The sequence below is a fragment of the Furipterus horrens genome, unplaced genomic scaffold (genome assembly GCF_987537825.1).
Source record: "Furipterus horrens unplaced genomic scaffold, mFurHor1.1.pri manual_scaffold_10, whole genome shotgun sequence".
Classification (NCBI taxonomy): domain Eukaryota; kingdom Metazoa; phylum Chordata; class Mammalia; order Chiroptera; family Furipteridae; genus Furipterus; species Furipterus horrens.
Window position 1 is genome coordinate 48560650 of NW_028327180.1, and position 19366 is coordinate 48580015.

The window sequence follows — 19366 nt, forward strand, 5'->3', positions numbered from 1 at the left end:
GAACAGCCTCCTTCCATGCCCTCAGAGTTAGGGATCAGTGAGAATAGTCAGAGCAATCTGTGGGCAGTAAGCAAAGGTGTATTGCTTATCCTCCCATGTCTTGTCCCAGTGCTGAGATTTGGTGGTTCTGCATGTGTGGTAAATCTCACACACACACACACACACACACACACACACACACACACACACACACACACACGAGAGGATATTTAGGGCCCAACAAGCCCAGATTTCTTCTCCCTCCATCTCTCAGGGAGACAAAAACCTCCTTCTTGGACCAAGCAGGTGCCAAGTTTTCTAGTTCAGTACCCGTGCCCATCTCTTAAGCAAACATTGGTAGTGCACTGCCCTGGGTCCCACCCCTACCCCCATCTCTGTCTCTATCCATTGCCTTGGAGACTAGAAATGCCTAAAAACTGAAGTAGTGACATCTACCTGCAGTCATGTTGTAGAGAGATTCACAGTGTTAAAACTGAAACACACATTTTTCTCTCATCATTTTTTAAAAATGTTTTAAGTAGGAAAGAACTCATCTGGCTGTCCCCCAAATCTGCAACCTATAAGAGGACTTTCCAAGCCAAAGGCTGGGATCCAGCTCACTGATCTCTAGGAGGAAAGATCCACAGCTTTCCCTCCATGTTTTGTCTACTCTCAGTCCCCCCAGTCTGGGTAAAAATCTGTGGATTAGTGTTAAAAACCACACTGGAGAATGGTCCTCGGCAGGAAAGAAAAATAAACAAATATATGGTCCCTCTAAGGGTTCAGTAAAGAAAGGAATGTGTTGACTGAGGCTGTATCCCTCCTGGGAAGTCATAATTATTGCTGACAACTTTGGAGTAGGTACCATGCTAAAAACTTACACACTGTCTCCTTGAATCTTCTCAACAGCCTGTTGACTTAGGAACCATTATGTTCCCATTTTACACATGACAAAACTGAGACTCAGAAAAGAGGAAGGCACTGGCTTGAAGTCACAGCCAAAACAGAAGTAGGATTTGGTCCTGCCTCCGTCTGACTGCAAACACTGCTCTCTACTTTGGGGAAGGAATTGAAACATAATTGTGCTACCTCTCACACACAGAGGCAGATATAGGAAAAGATTGAGAAGTGCAAACTAGACCCTCATCCTTGACCATGGTCTTCCATCTTCCCTGTTATAGATATTATCCACTGTTGCACCATATGGTTATTGTTGAGAAAGCCCAGGGATATAGGTTTGCCTTCCTGCTTTGATAATTCTTGTTGGTTTAAAAATATAACACACCTTCAATTATCCATGTCACAAGAGAATTTTCCTTTGTTGGAGCGGTGGGAATGCAATTTTTGGGGAGTCTTAGTTTATGGTCCCTGCCCTTGGCCCCCTTGGACCCTTGCCCTGTCCCCACCCCAGCTCCATGGTGGGAGGAGGCTCTGATCTTTTCTAAAGTGGATGGTTTGTCTTTTGGTCTTTTCCTTTGGGATGTGTGGCTGTTTGTGTGTGCCACGTGTGTGGCATGCATGTGTGTGTGTGAACAGCCTTGGGTTCCACTGGTTTTGCTGTGAGCTGCAGTTACCCATGGGTCTGTGGTATCTGACACTGTGGACATTAATGTACTTCTTGAACATTTTAATAAAATTTTTTAACAGTTCAACATGTCTGTCACCTCCTGACACTTTCCCTCACTCATTCACTCAGCAGGTACTTACTGAGAAGCTATTATGAGCTGTGTACTTTGCTGGATGCTGGTGAACAGAATAGACATGGTCCCTGGGAGGTGGTCAGGGAAGGCTTCCTAGAGGAAGTAGATGGGATCTAAAGGAGGAGTTGTGTTAACTTGACACGGAGGGAAAGAAAGGGAAAGAGTTTCAGGAAGAGGGAAAAGCAAAGACAAAAATCCTCTTGCAAAAGGGAACATGGCTCATTTGAGAAACAGCAAGGAGACCACAGTGGCTATAGCAGAGTGATAGAGGTAGAGAGTGGAGGGAGGTGAGGGTAGAGAGGCAAAGGCTGGACTATTCAGGGCCATGTGGGCTGTAGTGAGTAGTTGGAGCTTTATTCTAAAAGTGATAGTGACAGTAAATACCATAAGCAAGGCCAAAAGGCAAATGCCAAACTTAGAAACAATTTTCAAACAGAGATCAAGGACTTCCTGCCTTAATATATAAAGAGCTTCTACAAATCAGGAACAAAGACTAATAATCCAATAGCTAAATGTGCAAAGGATAGGACAAAACATTCACAGAAAAGGAAATACAGATGGCTCTTAAACTGCAACATATGCTAAACAAAGTAATGCACATTTTGCATGAACACCAAGCTAAACAAAGAAGAGCATATTTTAAAAAAGAATAAACAAATCCAACAAGAGAAAAATCTTTGCATAGATCAATGATAACAATATACCTAAACTGAGAAAGGCTTATGATTTACTCAACCACCTGCACCTAAGGTCAAAGTGGAAGATGTTCAGCTTCACACATAAGGGAATTGTAGGTGACAACTGTAATGAGATACCATTTTCACCTATCACGTTGGCTAAGGTAAAATGTGATAACATGATGCTGGTGAGCACGTGGAAACAGCGAGTATACCTGTCACCGGTGGGATATAAATTGGCTGCACCTCTAAGAAGAGGTGAAGATCGCTATCAAAATAGCAAGTTTTGACCCCTTGATCAATTAACTGATAGCATCCTCCAGTTGTACTTGGGTGAGATGATGTGGGTGCTTATTACTAACAGCAAAATATGGGAAACTAGGTGTCCACCATTAGGAGACTGGCTATAGAAAATATGGTGTATCCAAATGATAAAAACTCTACTGACCTTTGAAAAAATGTTTGAAGAGAATCTTTCTATGTTGATGGAAACTATCTCAAAAATACACTGTTGAGTAAAAGGAGGGTAGTTTTTAAAGTACATATGGTACATGAATGTTCATAGTGGTGTTATTCACAATCACCAAAAGGGGGAAAACCCAAATGTCCACCAACTGATAAATGAATAACCAAAATGTGGTATATACATACCATGGAATATTATTCAGCCATAAAATAAAATGAAGTGTTGACACATGCTACAACATGGATGAGCCTCAAAAACAGGATTCTGAGAGAAGCCAGACACAAAAGGACATATATTATATAATTCCATGTCTGTGAAATATCAGAAGTAGGCAAATCCATAGATGCAGAAAGTAGATTAGCATTTGCCAGGCCAGTGGTGGGAGGAAAGAATGGGGAGCAATTGCTTAATGGGGGTGGGGTTTTCTTTTGGGGTAATGAAAATGGCTTGGAACTAGATGGTTGTACAACACTGTAAATGTGCTAAATGCCAGTGAATGGAACACTTTAAAACATTTACAATGGTAAAGTTTATGTTATATAACTTTTACAATATAAGAAAGTATATGTTGCTATTAGTTGTGTAAAAGTGGGAAAAGGAAATACATATGCATGTTTGCTTGACTGAACGTAAAACATCTCCAGAAGGACAGATAAGAAACTTTGTATGTCTATGGGAAGTAAACTGAGTGGTAGAGGACAGAAGAGAGAGACATTTTTCTGAATACCTGGCTTCAGGAAGGTATTTCATCCTAGTTGCCGTCCCATAGGTGTCCTCCTGGTAGACCCTGGAGACATCCAGTCCAACAGTGCAGCTACGCCAGCAGAAGGAAGTTTCCCTCTGACCAATCTTCCACCAAAATCCCAGGGGCTGCATCTTACTGGTCTGCATGGGGCCATGTCCATCCCTGGACCAATCAGGGCTGCCCAGGGAAATGAACCATGTCTCTCATTGGCAGAGCTGGAAGGGGGTGGAGTCAATCCCTTCATAGCTCATGGAATGAGAGGCATTCAAGTTCATACCCAGGGGAAAACAAGGAGCTGGAATGGTAGAAGAGAGAAAGAATGCCAGCAAAGACAGGATGGAAGAAATCCTATACACACATCTCTGGAAACATGCCCCTCACCAGCCCCTATTAGAGGAAGCTAAGGCCCAGGTGGAGTGCAAGGCAGTTTAACCAAGGAGCTGGACCCTGCATTCAGAAGAACAGTTTGCTTCTGGAAACTTCGTCAAGTCTGGTATTGAAGGATGAGCAATTACATTAACCATCCCACTTCTACAACCAAATCAGACCTTTACACTTTCTTCTCTTCTTCCTTTGTTTTTATCCCAGAAACTTCCAATACAGATCATTCCATACCTCCTCCCCTACCACACCCCTACACCCCAGAAAAATTTTCAACTTCTCTGCCTTCCTGGAGAAGAAATTCCCATCCAGTTTCACACACTTTGTTCCTGGGTATTGAGAAGAACCAATGAGGACAAGAAGAGTCAGACCTATAGTGGGTAGCTCAAAGGAGAGTGGAAGGCAAATAGGAGGAGAAGGGCTCAAGTGGAATGTGGTCCTGAGAAATGAGGGGAGATTTCTGACTGAATCATCACCAAGTACCCCTGCTGGGAAACATTCTGTCCACCAAATTGCATTTTGAAGTAATTATTCACTGGCTGACTCTTTTTCTCATTCATTGGGAAAAAAAAAAGATTTATTGAGCCCCTGCTGTATGCTTTGTACTCACTGGGACCTCAGAACAGCCCTGCTACAGAGGAAGAAATAGGCTCAGGGGCTTTGTCACTTGGTCACAGGCAGGATTAGAATGAAGCCAGTGTGGTTCCCAATCCACAGATGGGTTTCCTCAAGATGGATGGGATGGTAAAGGAGGCTCCAGGAGGGTCGCCAGTGCTACTCTGGGAAAGACCTCGGGATTGGGATTCCCCATGGCTGGGTGGCTCTCTACACTGGGGAGTTTGGCTGCGTCCTAACTTTTTAGCAAGAATCTCCCTTAAAATCTGGAGCTCGGAGTGGATTTTGAGGTTTAAAAACATTCCATCTCTCCTGGATCTCTAAGGAGGGAAATGGGGTGGGGGAGGAAGTAGGGAAGGAGAGATGAGCTAGGTGAGAATGAGGATGGGTCTCAGAGAGAAAAAGGGAAACCCAGTGCTTGCACAGCTCAAAGGGCCAAGGCATGCCAGTGCCTCAGTTTGCTCATCTGTACAGAGGCAATGAAAACACCTGGGTGTTGCAAGGGTGTGTCGTGCACAGCTGCTGTCTGGGGTATAGTTAGCATGCCAACAGAGGGTGTCCAGCAGCTCCGGAAGTCCAGCCCTATCTGAGGATGCTGCCTGGGGCTGAGCCCATTTGGTGAAGGGGCAGCCATTAAGACTACAAAGTACAGTTCTGCCATGGTGATTAATTCCTGAGAGCTGGGGATCAGGGGTTGGTTGTCATGGGGGATGACATTAACACCCTCTATGGTGACAGCTTGGTGAGTAGGGCCCTGCTGACAAGGAAAAGCCTAGGCAGACAGGTGTTTTGTACCTCAGGCTCCACTTTGGTCTCTGTAGCAACAGCTGTGGAGCTTGGAGGGTGGCAAGGAGCTGGGGTGGGCCTGGGGAAAGGGCAGCCCATTTCCATGGTGAGAGCTGGAGAACTGAACGTTGGTTCACTGTCTGGACAGTTAGGGGGAGGTGGTCTTTGAGGCTGTTGGAAGTGGAGTTGTAGGTCTCTGGGGTGGTGGCTGGTGAGACAGGGAATGTGCAGTATCCATGGTTACAGCTAGAGGAGGGAGGTACTATCTCCATGGGTGTGACTGATGAGGGAAGGGCTGTATGATTCTAGGTGACAGATAGAAGCTGGACTGGTCACCTTAGTGACAATGGGAAATGGGTTGGCCTGCCTCCATAGCATGTAACATGGATTTTAGAGGTCCCTGGGTCCTGGGATGGTCTCTTTGGTGACAGCCAGGTAAAAGGAGGCCAGGTGGAGCTGGACTTGCCCTTCCAGAGAGAGATACCTGAGGGTGGGGCACAGCCACCAAGTCAAGCGACCCAGCTGGGGTGTGTCAGTCTGTCTGAAAGTTGACAAAGGGTGGTCTCCCCTGAAACTAGAGATGGAGCTATTCTTCACGTTGACCTGGGGACTTGGTCTGCTACTATGAAACTTTAGGGGACTCAAGAGGGAGGGCAGAAGAACGGGAATACCCAGTCAACAGATCACCGTAGGGAAGAGGACAGGAGCCCACAGTCTCCATGTGACTATGGGGCCATGGTCACCTGTCCAACTCTGTGGTTTCTAACTCCTCTACAGGCGATGGGAGGATGGTTCAGTTGTCAGGTGACCATTAAGTCTGCAGACTCCAGGGAGATACAGAGGGTGTGTGGCCAGTCTCCAGATAATCCTGGGGGTCCAGCCTCCAGGAGACTTTGGGGATGGTTCCACCTGTGTCCAGGTGACCTCTGGAGGAGTAATCTTCAGGAGACCTCGGGGTCTGTTGGCCTCCAGGGGTCCTCAGAGGGTGTGTTTGGTCTCCTAGAGAAAGTCGGGGGAGTAGGGGAAATCTACTGTCCAAGAAAGTGGGACTTGCTTAGTGTCCAGGAGACTCCAGGGGACCTGTCTCCTGGGACTGGCCGGTTTTGGGAGTGTGGTCAGTGTTCAAGGACCAGAGGAGGCTGGTCAGCCTGCAGGGCTCCTCAGGGGATGTGGTCCTTCTCCAGGGGACAGCAGGGCACTCGGCCAGCCGCCAAGTCTCCCAGCCGTCCACACCCTGGGCCTAGACGCGTAGAGGGGTCCAGGCAGCAGGGTCTCGTGCTCCCCCGGCCCAGCCGCCACCTCCCGCCCAGCCCCAGCCCCAGCCTCCAGGTGCAGGGTCGGGCACTCCGGGCGCGCGATAACAGTAAACTCCGAAGAGGCTGCGCGTGGCATCCGGGAACCCGAGGTTGCGCACACCCGGCCGTTGACCGCCACAGCGCGCACGGGGGTTCACGATAGGGTAGCGCGCGCTCCCATCCGCTAGCCAGCCCGCCGTGCAACGGTCCAGCAGTTGTAACTTCCACGCGGCGAAGAGCTGCCCCACCTTGGCCAGGGCAGCGCCACGCGCCGCACACGCACGTGCTGCTCCAGAAAAGGGCAGGGGCCGCAGTGGCTTCAGGAAAAACACTCGCCCTGCGGGATTTGCGGGAGTTGTTAGGCCGCACCCGGGAGGTGGCCTCCTCAGGATTCAGGACACTCCCTCCGCCCACCTAAAGCCTAGAACCCAGGCCTCAAAATGAAAGGGAACCCCCTCCCATGCAGCCCGGGACCCCAGCCTCGGCCTGGACAGCGTCAATTTGCTCACTGTGGTGGTCCCAGGGAAGGGATCGCCTGGTCTGGCCCCTAGAGGGTAAGGGCAGGAGAGAGGAAACTGGGGTGGGATGGAATGGGAAATACTGAGAGGGAGGGGAACCCAGGAAAGACCTTTTGCAAGGGGTGGGGGCGGACGCGGACTACGCACCCGGGAGGTTGGAAGTGAAGCAGAAGGCATCGTAGCGTTCCTCAGCGTTATGGCGGTAGCCGTAGTTGCGCACACCCCCGGAGGCACCTCCGCCAATCCTGGTGCTCCCGGCCCCGCCCAGGCCTCCACAGGGCTCCCGGGGCTGGCTCACCGGGTACTGCACCGAGCCATCGCGCAGCCAGCCGGCGTTGCACCAGTCCAGGCCGTCGCGCCAGGCCGTGTGCAGCTGCTCTGCTGACGCCAGGATGCCGTCCTGCTCAGCGCATGCGCGCTGCGCTTCCGTGAAGGTCAGCTTGTAGCGGCCTCCACGTGGATGGTAAGGGAAGACCACGCCTGGGAGGACACACGGGGCTCAGCTCAGGTCTCCCAGCCACCCTCCACCCACCTGATATCTGGGGTGCCTTGTGTCTCTTCAACCTAGATCTTGCAGTTCATCCTTCACTCTGGTCTCAGAACTGACCATGCATTTTTCCCAGCTCACACCCCTCATACTTTCCTTTGCCTTGAGCTTGGTTCACTTGACCCTCCTCCTTAACATACTTAATCATGTCTATTCCCTTTCCACCGCTGGAGACCTTTGCTCATATTCTTTCCACCTGTTGAACTGCACTGGGACCTTCTCTCTTGTCAAGCCCTGAGTCCACAAAACTAGGAATGTCTGTGTTCAGTGCTGGCTCCCCCACACTGGGAGCTCCTGAAAGGATGACCCTGGGCAAAACTCCCTTTGATCCCTAGCATTGTCCAGTGAAGTACCTGTTGGTTTCCCTTCCACTGTGAGTTGTTATAACCCATCCCTCATCAGATTTGCAATCAGCTCAGCTCGTAAGTGTTCTGTGTGTCTGTGTTTGAAGGGTGGACCTCAGGGGTCAGTTGGGTACCTCAGCAGTTGCAGAAATGAGACAAACAGGGGCCAGGGAGAAGAGCTGGAGCGTGACCAGGTTTAAGTCCTGGTTCTGATACTCACTAGTTTGTGCCATGGATAAGGCTCTAGCCTCTCTAAGCCAGTTGAATCACCCCCAGGGGTTTTACCTTTAACCACGCTCCAGTGCATAGAAAACACCCAATGAAGGAACATTGCTGCTATTGTGTTGTTATTTGCTATTGTTGGGAAGTTCGGTAAGAGAAGGCCATAAAATCTTTCCAAACATCTTCTAAATGACTGAAGAAGACAAACCAGGTGGAAGGGAATTCTTCAGATAGAAACCCCACCTCCCAGCTCCACAGTCAGCCAATCAGAGCATCCCATCTCCCAGCCACAGTAATTGGCTCACAGATTGGCACATGACTCAAAAGCTGGGCCCAGGGAGGGACAACTCTGGGACTCTAGCTAGCACCCCTAGGAAATCAGTTGCTAAGTTGGGAGGGAAGATGCCTGGCAGGAATTTTTGGTTCCATCAGGGAAAACTTGCAAGAGGAAAGTCCACCAAGGGAAGCAGAGTTGAGGGATGATTCCAGACATGGTGTGAATGCCTGGGCCTCACTGCCTGAATCCTACCCCGGGGTTTCCCAACATCCTCACTATTGGCATTTTGGACCGGATCATTATTTGCTGTGGGGGACTGTCCTGCGCTTTGTGGTATATTTCACAGTATCCTTGACCTTCATCCACCAGATTCTACCAGCAACCCCCTTCTAGCCTTTGTAGTATCCCTTGGTGGCAATAATCACCCTGAATCAAAACTACCCTACTAAGCCTCTAAATTCCTTCAGGCCAATGATTTGGTTTCTCTTCCTTGCCATACCCTCACCTCTCCTCCCTTAGAAATGCATCTTATCCCACCCACAGGCTGGTCACCTTCCAGGTCCAGCTTGACCATGCCAGTGTCATCCTCTAGTTCATTGGTGACCTCGCATTCATAGCGCCCATAGTCCTGCAGCGTGACATTTCGGAGAACCAAGGAGGCGTCCCCTGGACCATCACCCTGAAGCTCGGCCCGCCCGCGGTAGCTTCCAAATGCCCGGTGTTGGGAGCCCAGCGCCACAAAGACATCGGTAAAGGCCAGTGGCTCCACCACCTTAGTCCACTTGAGACGGACGCCGTCGTGGCTATGGATGGCTGCCTCGTAGTGGTAACGGCAGGGCAAAACGATAGTGCCACCTCGATGGCTGACCACCTGCCCAGGAGCTGTCTGCACCACCACCGAGCCAGACTCACCCTCTGTGGGCAATTAAAGAGGGTTTAGAAGAGGGTCCTAGGGGTGAGGTGGGAAACCTGGGGAGGGGGACCCTGGAAGGGGATGTGGTTATTAAACTTGGGTGGGGATAAATCAAATGGATAAAGGGGCTCAGGGAGGAGACTGGGAGGGGGAGGAGATGGGGAACTGTGGCCGTTAGGAATACCCAGTGACCTCCCCTTTCCCCTCTCCATGGACCCCAGCAGTCACACTTGGACACAGTTCACTGACTTACCGAGCACGTGCACAACTTTCTTCCGGCCACGCTGTGCCCCTGCGGGGGCCACGAACAGCAAGACTCCCCAGGCCACAGCCCAGAGCACGCGGGGACTGAGGGCCACCGGAGCCCACACCTGGGGGCACCAGGTGCTCAGTCCAACCTCCTGGCCTTTGCCTTTAGAGCAGGGGTCCCCAACCTCTGGGCCGCGGACCAGTACCGGTCCACGACCTGTTAAGAACCAGGTGCACAGCAGGAGGTGAGCTTGAATGTAATGCACTTGAATAATCCCAAAATGATGCCCCCCCACAACACCGGTCTTTGGAAAAATTGTCTTCCATGAAACCGGTCCCTGGTGCCAAAAATGTTGGGGACTGCTGCTTTAGAGGATTAGCCCCTTGGCCTTCCTTCTCCATGGCAAGAACTTCTCACATGCCCAGGTCTCCTCGGCTAGGGTCCCAGAGTACTCCCCCAGGAAGCTTGGCAAAATTTCCCCTCCCCTTTCCTGAGACCTCACACCCTCCCTCTAGCGCAAAACCCACGCTGCTGAACTCACCCTCCCTTAGTCCCTGATCCCCTAACCCCAACACCTGCCGGCTCGAAGCCCCGCCCCCTTCTCCCTCCCGCCCAGGCCTAGAAAAGGAGGAAGGGGGAGGAGCTGGAGCAGCGGCAGCTGCAAGGTTACCCATGCGCCAGGAGACTGCAGCAAACCGGGCCGGGGCAGGGGTGGGGGTGGGTGCGGGGGAGTTGTTGAAAGAAGGAGAGACACAGAGAGGGCAAGAAAAAAGAAAGAGACACAGAGGGAAAAACGGAGAGATGAAGATAGAAAAGAGAGAGAGGGATAAAGAGGAAGAAAAGACGGAGAGTGACAAAGATGCAGAGAAAGATATGCAGAGGGAGTGAGAGAGACTGAAAAAGGAGAGGAGAGCGAGAGAGAGAAACACAAAAAAGAGGGAGACACTGGGGTAGCAAGAGGCAAGGAGACCCAGAGAGGGAAAGACAAGAAACCAGAAAAAAAGGGGGGGGGGTAAATGTAGGAAGAGGGATGGAGAAGGAGAGGCAGAGAGTTCGAGAAGGAGGGTGAGAGACAAGGGATTGGAGAGATGGAGTGGGAGACTGGAGACAGGAACACGGAGGGACGTAGACAGAGCCCAGATCCCAGAAGGAGGACCTATCGGGGCCCTTGCCTTGGTCCCACTCACCATGCTGCTAGTATGCCCCCGCCGAGCGGCCCCTACGCTCCAGGACTGCGCTCCAGGCACACTCGGAAAGGACGGCAGGTCTCAGCAGGCAGCGCAATCCTGACGACTGCCTGCAAGGGGAGGAGGGAGGCGGACTAGGTGGTGGGGGAAGGGGATTGTTAAAGGGAAAGCGGAGGTGCGCTCCGCGGAGAGGAAACCTGCCTGCGAAAGGCATTGGATAGTGAGTACAGGACCAGGTTCCTGCCCTTGCTGGCTGACTGTGGGCCCGCGGAGGAACTTCTCTGGGCCACAGTCTAACCATCTTTAAAACTCAGGAGGGCGGCCTGATGGTCTCCCATCTCAGTACCCTGCATGGGCAGGGGGCTTAGCCTGCAGGTCCGTTTGTCACTGGATGACCATCCCGTTGTCCTGGGCTCTGGCACTGAAAAGGTACTCACTCTGCGCAGTCACCCACTCATGCAGGAGCAACAGATCCAAATCTGACTCTGCCCCTCACCCACCCTGGGACCTTGGTGCCTAATAAATGTTGGTAGGGGTAAGGAGCAGGGGAGCCTGACTAAGCCCCTCACCCCAGTCTGGGCCTGTCATCCCTGAACGTGGCCCTTCAATAATCAAACCAGGAAACAATGAGATCTTTCCCCAACCCTTTGGCTGCCTCTCCAGGCTGGTTCCCCAAAGTATGAGCCAACTAGACAGGAGAGGCAGGGTTATAAATGAGCTCTGTGATTGAAGTGGCCGGGGCTCGGTTCTTAGCTGCATCCAGAAGGTGTGACCTCAGACCAGGACCTTCACCTCCTGCAGGCTCAGTTTCCTCATCTGGAGTATGGGGTGAGATCCAGCATATTATAGCATTCGAGGTTAGCCCTTGGCATGTAACCAGTAGGTGCTTAATAACTGTGCCACACTATTATTATACTTATTGGCAGAGATAGGACTTTGAACTCTTCTCCTGACTGTGACTTCGGGCAGGTTCTGAAGTCTTCAAACCTCTGTTTTCCCCATCTGGAAAGTGGAGCTGCACACCAACCAGAGGCAGACTCCTGCTGTCTGGCACCTTCAGCTCCTGACAGGAGAGGCAGTGATGATGGGCCTTTGTGGGGTCTGAGAAGACAGTCCCTCACCACTGCCCCCTGAAACACTCAGGCAGAAACATTTTAGACATCAAAAGGGCTTTTAATAAAAGGATCCATGGGGGTAATGGGTCAATTCTGCAAGGGAGTCAAAGAATCCGTAGAGGGCTGGGAGCAGTGCCAGCTGCACATGGCTGTGGTCCTCTGCTGGAACACCTGGCCTTGGGTCATCCATCCCACCAGCTGGCCTTGAAACCACCATAGCCAGGAACAAAGACAACAGGGATGTACCTCCTGCCTCTAAAAAACGCAGCTTACCCTTCTGGGGACAGGAAGGTGTGTTAACAGAGTCCTGGGGAATTCCATAGTCCCCTCACTGCTGCTTTTTGTGGGGAGCTGGGGAGCTGGAGGGCTGGTGCAGGAAGAAGGCTGGCCACAGCAGGCAACGGTAGGCCAGCAGGTGGGGGCCCAGCGCATACAGCAGGTTGCACAGGAGGAAGCAGGCCCAGGCATCCTCCGGGACACGATAGGTGAAGGGTGTGCGCAGGTGCATTGAGGCACCCATGTGCGAGAACTGCGCCTGGTGGCCACACAGGGAGGATGGATGTCAGGGGCTGGGAGAGAACCAGTCCCGGTATCACCAACATCTCGCCCTTGGGAGCTCAGAGGGTCCCTGTCCCCATATGGTTGGCTCTGCTGACCCATCTATCTCTCCTTTTCAGTCCATTTGTCTGTCTCTAAGCATCCCTGTCTCCATAGGTCCTGTCTGTCCTTGTACATCTGTCTGTGGGTCTCTCCCCAGCTGCCTAACTGGAACCATGTTCACTCTATCTGCATCCCATCTCTCTGATCTGGATCCAACTCTTCCCTACCCCAGGTAGCAGCCCTTGACACAAATCTTGTTGATTCTACTCCACAGATGTCCTCCTGGACCCACTGCTCTGACCTGGGCCCAGCCTTTATCCTATCCCATCAGGAACCCAAAAATAGACCCCTAGCTCTCACTGGGTCCACCACTGCCCCCGTGGCTTTCCATCTTTCTATACACAAGTCCCCCAAGGTCAGAGTTCAAAGCCCTTAGCATCTAGCTGCCAATTTCTCTTGCTTCTGCCTTTACCTTTGTTATGGCTCTACTGAGTCACTGTCCCCCACTGTGCCTTATACTATTCCCATTCCTAGAATGCCCTTTCCTGCCTGGAGAACTCATAGCCATATGTCTAAGCCCAGTTCCTATAACTCCTTCTTCTAAGAAATCTGTCCTCTCTGGAATCCCTCTCAGCCTCTGTCCCTCCCTCTCTTCAGTTCTGACCCCATGGGGGTGGGGGGTCTGTGTCTAGCTCTTTCTCCCCCAGGCTAGGGAGTCCTGAAGGTACTGAGCTGAAGCTGGGGCCTCTCAGGGGCCCAGCATCACCCTGCCCAGGGACAGCACAAAAGCAATTGATGGGTAGACAGAAACTTTCTTCCTTATGCACCTGCCCCTCCCCACCCCACACCACCTCACCTGGCCAATGGCTCCAGCAAACACCAAGGCCCAGTCAGGCAGCCAGAAACAGCCAGGAAAGATAAGGGCATAGGCAGCCAGGCCATAGAAGGGCAATGCATAGAACATATACACCAGCATCTGGGGGACACAGAGTCAATGAGGATGAGCAGCTGCCTCAGATGGGTCTCGTGAGGCCCCTCCAATGAAGGCCTCTGGGAGGATCTAGGAGCCCCACCCATGATAGAGGCTCTTTTTATATTCTACCCTGTTCAACCTGCCCCTTTATTTCCTTTGGATAGTCCCCCCTCCCCCCATGCACATACACACTGAGCCCACCCACATAATTCCTGGCACAGTGATCAGCTACATGATGGACATATGATTCAAACTCGGCCAAGCCAGAGCCTGCCTGAGACTTGTGTGTAAGCTCTGGGGAAATAAAAGGCTCACATTACTCTGGGGTGGCTAAGTAGGGTGGAAGAAAGCCTGGAGTTACCCAAGGCTCTCTCTGTCATCCCACAAAGGAACCATGTGAGAGTGGAACCCATCCAAAGAAAGCAGAGCCCAGAGACAGAATTCTCCTTGAGTTCCTAGATCCAGCCATATCTGATACTATGTCTGTCTATACTTTTTTGGTAGGACAATAATTTCATATGTGCTCCTGCCAGTTTGACTTGTGTTTTTGGCACCTGCTTCAAAGAGGCCCAGTCGACCCTTATGCATGGCAGGATCATGGTCCTCTCCTCCCACCTGCCTTCTCACCTGCACCTTTGGGTAGGCCACAGGGTCCCGCAGGTATGGTTCATACTGATAGATATAGACAAAGCAAGCATCTGTGGGGCAGTCAAGCACCACCTGGGGCCAACAGAAAAACCAACAACCCACCTCAAACATCCCTCTCACAGATACCTTTCCCATCCTCCCAGGCAGTCCCACACCCCTCACTCTGGCCTCCCCGAGTCTTAATTCTCTCCTCTGGCTGAGAATTTACAGATATTGGAGCTGGGGAGAAGGCTACAGGGAATGGGGCTTTGTGATGAAACACTCAATGAAGAACTCATTGAAGACTCAAGGGAAAACTTCTCTGATGATCAGATGGGAGAGCAGTGGCCCTTTTGTACTGAGTAAAGGAATATATGTGGGAAGGGAAGGCCAGGGAGGAAGGCTGAAGGTAGGAGAAGGGTAGGCTAGCCAGACTCACAAGGCCCCGGAAGAGAGTGAAGAACCCAGCAAGTAAGAGGTATATGATGAGGGCCAGGTCAGCTGGGCGCTGCAAAAGGCCCTTTCTTTGCTCCTCTTGCACCTGCCCATAGGAGAGAGACAGTGTAAGATGTCTGCTATCCAACAGGCACTCTAAAAAGGCTCATCTCTTCTTTCCTAATGACCAAAGATATCCTTCCAAAGAGAGAATGTTTTTACCAGAAACAATTCAAATGGGGGACATTGAGGTAAGTGGGCACAGGCCTGCATGAAGACAAGTACTTACCACGTTGGGGGTATAGCAGGTTGGTGGCTGGGACTGGTTGAATACCCTCACACCAGCCCAGCATGGGACCAGCACGTATGGGACAGTGAGGAAGAAGGAGGGCCTGACCTCGGAGCTGTACTTCCCTATCATGGAGAGATGAGTGACAGTCAGTGAGGATCTCCTGGGCCTGGCTAGGCCCTTTAGGTAGGTGGGCCATGCCAGAGCCCCTGGATGGAAGTCATGATTCACAAATGCCACATTTGCTCAAGCTTTTCTTCTTCTTTTTCTTTTTCTTACTTGCTCAAGTTTTAACATATCTGGTTTCCCAGTGCCTACAAGATGATGCCCATGCTCCTCAGACTGACCTGACTCAATTTACCTTTTGGACACAGATCCTATATTTCAGCTGTTCTTTGATCCCCTCCAAGAGAAAATGGGGAGAGGCAGGCTGGCTGCTGATTTAAACCATGCACGAACAGGCATGCAGGGCCCTCTGCAGCCCTCGGGGATGGGGTGGAGGACCCAGTGGGGGTTGCTAGGCACAGAGCAGTAACCCTGCGGAAGCTGGATTCCTCAAAGCCAAGTCCTTACCAAGGATGTTTCCTGGGAGAAACACCAGGAGGCTCATGACGAAGGACCCAAGCCAGTACAGTCCAAGGTTCCGGTACCTTTTCCTGTGTGGGGGATGAAGGAACGGCCAGTGTATAACCATCCCCGGTCTCAGAGCACCAACCAGGGCCAGGGCTACATACTGAGCTCATCAGCTCGGGGTCCTTTCCAGTTTTGCCCAGGATGAAAGGTACAACAGGAAGTTGAATGAAGGAATAAACTGTCAGACCCTCTGTCCAAAGATAGAAGTGGCTGCCCAGGCACAAGGTGATACAACAGAAGAAAGCCAACCATCACTGTCACCAGTGACATTCTCCAGAACCTTCTCCTGGTCACACCTGGCTGGAGCCCTCAAGAGTCCTCCTGATTCTCCCTATGGACATTTCTGGCTCCACTCTAGTCAGAGACCCCACTTGAGGACTTGACCTGTTTCCCAGGGTCCAGATGCCACGCCGCCCACCCCTCGCACCTTCTGCGGATGGCACCAGCCATGGCCAGGTAAAGGAGGTAGTGAACAATGCCGTCCCAGTAGCAGATGAAGATTCCATGTGCAGTACGCAGGTATGGCTCACCCTGCGGGGGCGGGTGCAGGGCTCAGACACACAGCCATGCAAGGGGCATCCCAGACCAACCCCTACATACCTCCTTGGTGTAGAACTCCATGAAGCCCACCATGTAGCCATCCTCCTGGAGAGCAATAAGGAAGTCCACCACCGAGGTGAAGGCAAAGGCTGCAAACACTGTGGGGAGAGTGTTCAGGGCAGGCCCAGGGATGGGTGGGGCCTGAAGCTGCAGCAGGGACCCAGATCCAGTCAATGACTGCACCCAGATGCTCCCAGTCCCCACTCCACAGGTCACATGAGCCATAACCTTGCCTGAAGGGAAGGCACAGTCCCTGCCTTTGGGGTTCCCAGGCTGGGAGAGGCACTGTTCCTGCCTTTAGGAGATCCAGAGTGATCAGAAGACAGTTCTTGCCCTCAGGAGCTCCAAGTCTGAACAGGAAGGCCTCTGACCTTCCCCACTCAATGGGGGATTTCCAGTCTCTTTGAAGTTCTCCAGTCTGATGTGAGCCCTTCAAAAGCCCCCAGTCTGATGGAGGCAGCCCTTCAAAGACCCCCAGTGTGAAAAATAAGCCCTTGCTCATACAGTTCCCTTCCCTAGAACCTTCCCACTGACTCACCAGCATAGAGAGGGTCGTAATAGATCTCTCCACGGGACAAACTATAGATAGCCACAAAGAGAAGACCCAGGATCAGGGCACTCATCAAGGTCACTCCAAGGGGGCTGTGAAGAGGAAAACCAAGTCAGGGAAGCCAGACCCAGTGCTGAGGTCCCACTCCACCCAAGTAAGGGCAAGAGCAGACTCCAGGAAGCTGTAGGTGATGAGGCTGAAGAATCTGTCCATTCAGAAATGCCTTTCCCTTAATCTGCCCCTTCCCATCACCAGACTGGTGCCGACTGTTCCTCCTTGAAATTTCTTCCGTAAGTCTCTTTTCCACTTGGCAAACTTCTACTTATTCTTCATGTGCCATCTACATTGCTCCTCCTCCAGTAAGCTTTCTCTGACTCTTCAGAAAAGATCATTGCTATACTTGGGCCAGGTATAGAGGGTGCATCTGTCAATCCCTTCTGACTACAGAATTTATCCTGTTGCTTGCTGATATATCTGACAGTTTGCTCAGTCATTCAATACTGAGGCCCTCTATAGCCAGACCCAGGCTCACACCTACCAGATGGTCTCCAATGCTCAGCTCTGTATACCTCACTGTGTGAAGCTCCTGATTCCTCCCAGCTAAAGTCCAAATGCCTCCATCAGCTCCACCCCACCTCTACCCTGATCTGTCCCCATCAACCAGATAAGGCAGGTCAATCAGTTGCACAGACAATAAAAAAACCCAAGTCTCTGGGCAGCCCCCAACACTTGGCAAGGCCCAGAGAAGGCAAAAATCTATCCAAGGTCATACATTCTCTCCCTCTCCACCACTCTCTCCATGCCCCTACCTTCTCTGGAACCCCTCTAACCACTAGGATTCCCATTCCTGGCCCCATCTGACCAACAATGACAATTATAGTAACCAGAGTCTTTGCACATGATTTATTATCCTTAACTAACTATGGAATGAGATCTAGGATCATGTTCATTACACAGTGAAGAAACTGAAGCTCCCAGAGGCAACCTGGAATACCTGAGATAAAAGTGAATAAAGCCAGGAATTTATACCCAAGGAGTCAACCTCACAGTCCAGACTCTCTGTACCCCATATCCTGAGTCGAGCTGGGTTTAGGAGTGTGAGGGGCTTTGCCAATGCCTGGTACCCAGTGGCTAGGAGCTAAGATTTGGAGTTAGGGACAGAGGAGTTCAAGGCATGTGCAGGTAAACTGAGGCTAAGAACAGGGTGGGCCAGCCCCAAAGAGAAGAAAGTCCCGGGCCTTTAACAGGAGATGGAGGGACTACCTAGTAGGCAGGGGTTGTGCAGCAGAGGGTGCGTGGCAAGAGCCCGGTCACCAGGGCTTTATCTGGGGCAACACTTTGACCCTTGGCGACTTTGGAGCCTGTGTTGGGCACATCCCTGTGAAAACCCAAGAAACTCTCCAAAACCCTGTCCTGTAGGGAGACTCTGCTTCTGAACGTCCCTTCTCCCCAGGCCCCAAAAGTTCCAGAGGCGACCCTACCCCCAGCATAGCCTCGGGGTCAGAAGGAAAGTAACTTCCGGTTGGGGGTTCTGACCCAGGCCCCAATCCCGGGCCTTGACTCGCTGGGAGCCAGGCCCATCCCGTACGCATCCTTGCTGGCCCCCTTCTCGCCCCCCTAGCGCAGCCCACCATCCCACGGCCTCCCGCACGCACTGAGAGAGCACCGAGACGTGATTGAGCGCGTAGGACACAGGGAGGGCGCCAAGCGACAGAGCCGCGATCTTGCCCGCCAGCGGCGGGATGTCCATAACAGCGGTGCCCCGACCCCGGGACTCCGGTTCGGCCCGCACGACCTCCAGGGAGCTGGACTCCTCCTCGGCAGTGGCAGCGTGTCTGGGAGGAAGGTTGCCAGGGGCCATGCCCCACCCCGTGCAAAGGTCGCCCCCAGGGGCGCCCTGGTCCTGTCACTGCCTGGGCCGCCCCGCACGCTCCTGGCGAACCTTCAAGGCCCCACCCCCTCGCCGTGGCCCCACCTCCTCGACACCCTCGCTGGACTCAGAGCGGTCCCCAGTGGCCGTCCCTTCCTCCCAGCCTCAGTTTCCCTTTCTATTAAAGGCTAGAACACGACATTCGCACCCTGGAGATCCCGAGCCAGAAACTTCATTTTGAGGAAACTGTTCTCCTGTCCTGTTCTGCTCACCTGCCTTCTTCATTCTAAGACACCTGCATCTCAGCCTCGACCACCCACATTCTCCAGACCTCCCTCCCCAGGCCAGGATCAAGAGGGCGTGGTCTGTGCACGTTGAAGGCGGAACTAACCTCACCTCTTGGGTGCAATTCCTTTCGGTGGCCTTGGATTTGAATTTTCACTCGGGGGCCAGAGACACATTTAAACACTTGTCCAAGTGTGAAGCTTTGACAGCCTGGGGGCCATATCACGGCAGGCGGTTATGGCTTTGGATTGGGACCCCTTGACTCTGATTCTGTGCTGAGATCCGTTCATATAACCTGGACACCCTGTGGACAGCTGAAGATGGGGGTGGGGTGAAAGGAGGCTGCTTAAATGACTGGGACTGGAGGGAGGGGGCCCAAGAGGTGGGCTGAAATTAGGTGAGGATGGAGCCAGTTTGATGAGAAATTTGTTCAGGAACACTGTTCCTGGCAATAACTCAGGCCTGGGCCTAGGAGGTGGGGAGCTTC

General features: G+C 52.0%; 2 protein-coding genes across 2 annotated transcripts; both read right to left on the minus strand.

Moving 5' to 3' along the window:
• Window positions 1–4509: 4509 nt before the first annotated feature.
• Window positions 4510–10996, minus strand: HAPLN4 (hyaluronan and proteoglycan link protein 4). The gene is made up of 5 exons (XM_090290057.1): window positions 10903–10996; window positions 9719–9836; window positions 9105–9467; window positions 7310–7642; window positions 4510–6981 (listed from the first exon to the last, which is right to left on the minus strand). Exons 1-5 carry the CDS (start codon window positions 10903–10905, stop codon window positions 6590–6592), a joined length of 1209 nt encoding a protein of 402 aa, XP_090146183.1. The 5' UTR covers window positions 10906–10996; the 3' UTR covers window positions 4510–6589.
• Window positions 10997–12054: 1058 nt separating this feature from the next.
• TM6SF2 (transmembrane 6 superfamily member 2) lies at window positions 12055–18600 on the minus strand. The gene is made up of 10 exons (XM_090290059.1): window positions 18380–18600; window positions 16713–16816; window positions 16175–16272; window positions 16002–16105; window positions 15515–15597; window positions 14942–15066; window positions 14657–14758; window positions 14218–14310; window positions 13474–13593; window positions 12055–12552 (listed from the first exon to the last, which is right to left on the minus strand). Exons 1-10 carry the CDS (start codon window positions 18583–18585, stop codon window positions 12346–12348), a joined length of 1242 nt encoding a protein of 413 aa, XP_090146185.1. The 5' UTR covers window positions 18586–18600; the 3' UTR covers window positions 12055–12345.
• Window positions 18601–19366: the final 766 nt, after the last annotated feature.

What these genes read in the sequence shown, in the direction of transcription:
- HAPLN4 (XM_090290057.1), bottom strand. An exon ending in GAAAGTTGTGCACGTGCTCG is followed by an intron (nt 9,468 to 9,718) that starts GTAAGTCAGTGA and finishes AATTGCCCACAG; the next exon opens with AGGGTGAGTCTGGCTCGGTG. An exon ending in GGTCAAGCTGGACCTGGAAG is followed by an intron (nt 7,643 to 9,104) that starts GTGACCAGCCTG and finishes GTGTCCTCCCAG; the next exon opens with GCGTGGTCTTCCCTTACCAT.
- TM6SF2 (XM_090290059.1), bottom strand. Translation starts at nt 18,585, where the DNA reads ATGGCCCCTGGCAACCTTCCTCCCAGACACGCTGCCACTGCCGAGGAG. An exon ending in GCTGGTGCCATCCGCAGAAG is followed by an intron (nt 15,598 to 16,001) that starts GTGCGAGGGGTG and finishes TCCCCCACACAG; the next exon opens with GAAAAGGTACCGGAACCTTG. An exon ending in TCTCCCAGGAAACATCCTTG is followed by an intron (nt 15,067 to 15,514) that starts GTAAGGACTTGG and finishes TCTCCATGATAG; the next exon opens with GGAAGTACAGCTCCGAGGTC.